This window comes from Nicotiana attenuata, chromosome 6, assembly GCF_001879085.1.
Source record: "Nicotiana attenuata strain UT chromosome 6, NIATTr2, whole genome shotgun sequence".
Classification (NCBI taxonomy): Eukaryota; Viridiplantae; Streptophyta; class Magnoliopsida; order Solanales; family Solanaceae; genus Nicotiana; species Nicotiana attenuata.
In genome coordinates this window covers 70684475-70686721 of record NC_031994.1, presented here as the reverse complement: position 1 = coordinate 70686721, position 2247 = coordinate 70684475, and the positions used below count along the sequence as shown (strand labels likewise).

General features: G+C 32.8%; 1 protein-coding gene across 1 annotated transcript in view; it reads left to right on the top strand.

The window, feature by feature from the left end:
- LOC109227170 (protein NRT1/ PTR FAMILY 6.3-like) overlaps positions 1–1620 on the top strand; it is a 3738-nt gene extending 2118 nt beyond the window's left edge. Inside the window, exon 5 of the mRNA XM_019392224.1 lies at positions 512–1620. Within this exon, the coding sequence (XP_019247769.1) occupies positions 512–1385 (874 nt within the window). The 3' untranslated portion in view covers positions 1386–1620. The remainder of the gene's footprint in view (positions 1–511) is intronic.

Here is a 2247-nt window from a genome sequence, read left to right as displayed (position 1 = left end):
TATATATATATATATATATATATATATATATATATATATATATATATATATATATATATATATATATATATATATTCTATGCAAAAGGTATTGGTTTCAAGTGAATCCGTAATCAGTTCAATAAATATGCATATTTATACTAGCATCTGGGGGTGTGGGTGTGTGTGTGGGGGAGGGGGGGGGGGTAATTAAGAAAGTAACTCTTGTATGTCTAGTAAACTATTTAAAAATTGGGTAATAGTCTTGCATGATATTTTAACAGTATGAAGTAGTTGTAATAATTAAGTAGATTGTACAAAAGAAAAGTTGGTTATACTGGAAAATTATTTTCATGGTAGGGCAATCTTTGACAGCTATTTATATACTATACGGTAGGCTAATCAACCTATTCAGCAGCACAGCAGTAGTCTCCAATCAAATCCAAAAATTATTTCCATTATGCTGACTGTTCTGTTCCAAAAATTACATTTTTCCTGTGGCTTTAATTTTGTTTAATTAATTTATTTTGCAGTTTCTTGGACAAGGCAGCTATTAAAGAAGATGACAGTGAATTTTCTGGGACAACCATATTGAATAACTGGAATTCAGCAACTTTAACCGATGTTGAAGAAGTTAAATTGGTAATCAGAATGTTACCAACATGGGGCACGACCATTATGTTTTGGACTGTCTATGCTCAAATGACAACATTTTCTGTGTCACAAGCTACTACAATGAACCGTCACATTGGTAAATCCTTTGAAATTCCAGCTGCCTCGCTCACTGCTTTCTTTGTTGGAAGTGTTCTTTTGATGATTATTTTCTACGATCGAATCATGGTTCCAATTTGTCGTCGATTCTTGAACAATCCACATGGTTTCACCCCGTTGCAACGTATTGCTATAGGCCTAGTCAGTTCAATTTTGGCAATGATAGCTGCTGCTTTAACAGAAGTGAAAAGATTGAAGGTTGCAAAATTACACGGATTGGCCAATGATCCGAATGCTATAATTCCTATGAGTGTATTTTGGTTAGTCCCACAATTCTTGCTTGTTGGTGGAGGTGAAGCTTTCACTTACATTGGGCAACTTGATTTTTTCTTAAGGGAATGTCCTAAAGGGATGAAGACTATGAGTACAGGGTTGTTTATAAGCACAATTTCATTAGGATTTTTCTTTAGTTCAATTTTGGTCACAATTGTAGATAAGGTGACTGGAAAAACAAAGCCGTGGTTAGCTGATAATTTGAACAAAGGAAAGCTCTATGATTTCTACTGGCTTTTGGCAATATTGAGTGTTTTGAATTTTATGCTATTCTTGTTTTGTTCAAGACGATATGTGTACAAGGAGAAGAGGCTGGCTGATGTGGGCATTGAAATGGAGGACTCGGACCCAGTTTGCCATTAAAAAGCCAATTATTAGCAAAGCCACTTTGTTTTTGGTTTTTTTTCTTGGGATTTTATTTCAGACTTCTTTCAGTGGCAAATGTAACATAGTAACAGTGGGTTCAAAGAACCCATTGTCTTTGGGTCAGAATTACTATTTATATGTAGAAACTGTAAGTCAAAAATAATTACGTATGAATGAAATCTGAATCCACTGCTTCAAAGAAGCAGTAATTTAGTAGAGCATTTGACACGTATGGAATTTGGTTGCAAGCACTCATTTGAGATCATACTTTTTATTTTATTATTTTATTGTCTGATATTTATTTTATGGATTTTGACAAGCATATACCTAGTATTGGTGTTCTCGTCTGAGCCGTTGAAGTATTTCTAGATTTCGTTTCCTTCAACTTTTAGATTTAAATAAAGTATAATTAAAAAAACAATTTTCATTTCTTCAAGCTAAGGGTGGCTTTTTCCAATCATTTTCTTCAAAATAAGTTAATTCTTGGTTGTCACAGCTAAACGGATATCCTTTTTCTTGCAATTGCTTGTTTCCTAGTTCCTAGCTTTTATACACCAATCATTGAAGGGCTGTCGATCATTATCTGTTAATTATCTATCTGAATTCTCTTTCTCTTTGAAAATAAAAAAGAAATATTCTCGTTTATATTAAAATATTATGTACAATACCAAAAGGCATGTGAAGTTCCTTAAAGCTATCTCTCTTTGCAGTATGTATATATACTATAATATTGCTCCATTTGAGTAATTATTTTTTTTAAAAAAAAAAGTTCGTTCTTAAGACGATGTTTTTTGCTCTTTGGATCCACCTTGTCATTTTTTATCAGATTTATTATGCTCTTCGTTCTTGGACCAATGTG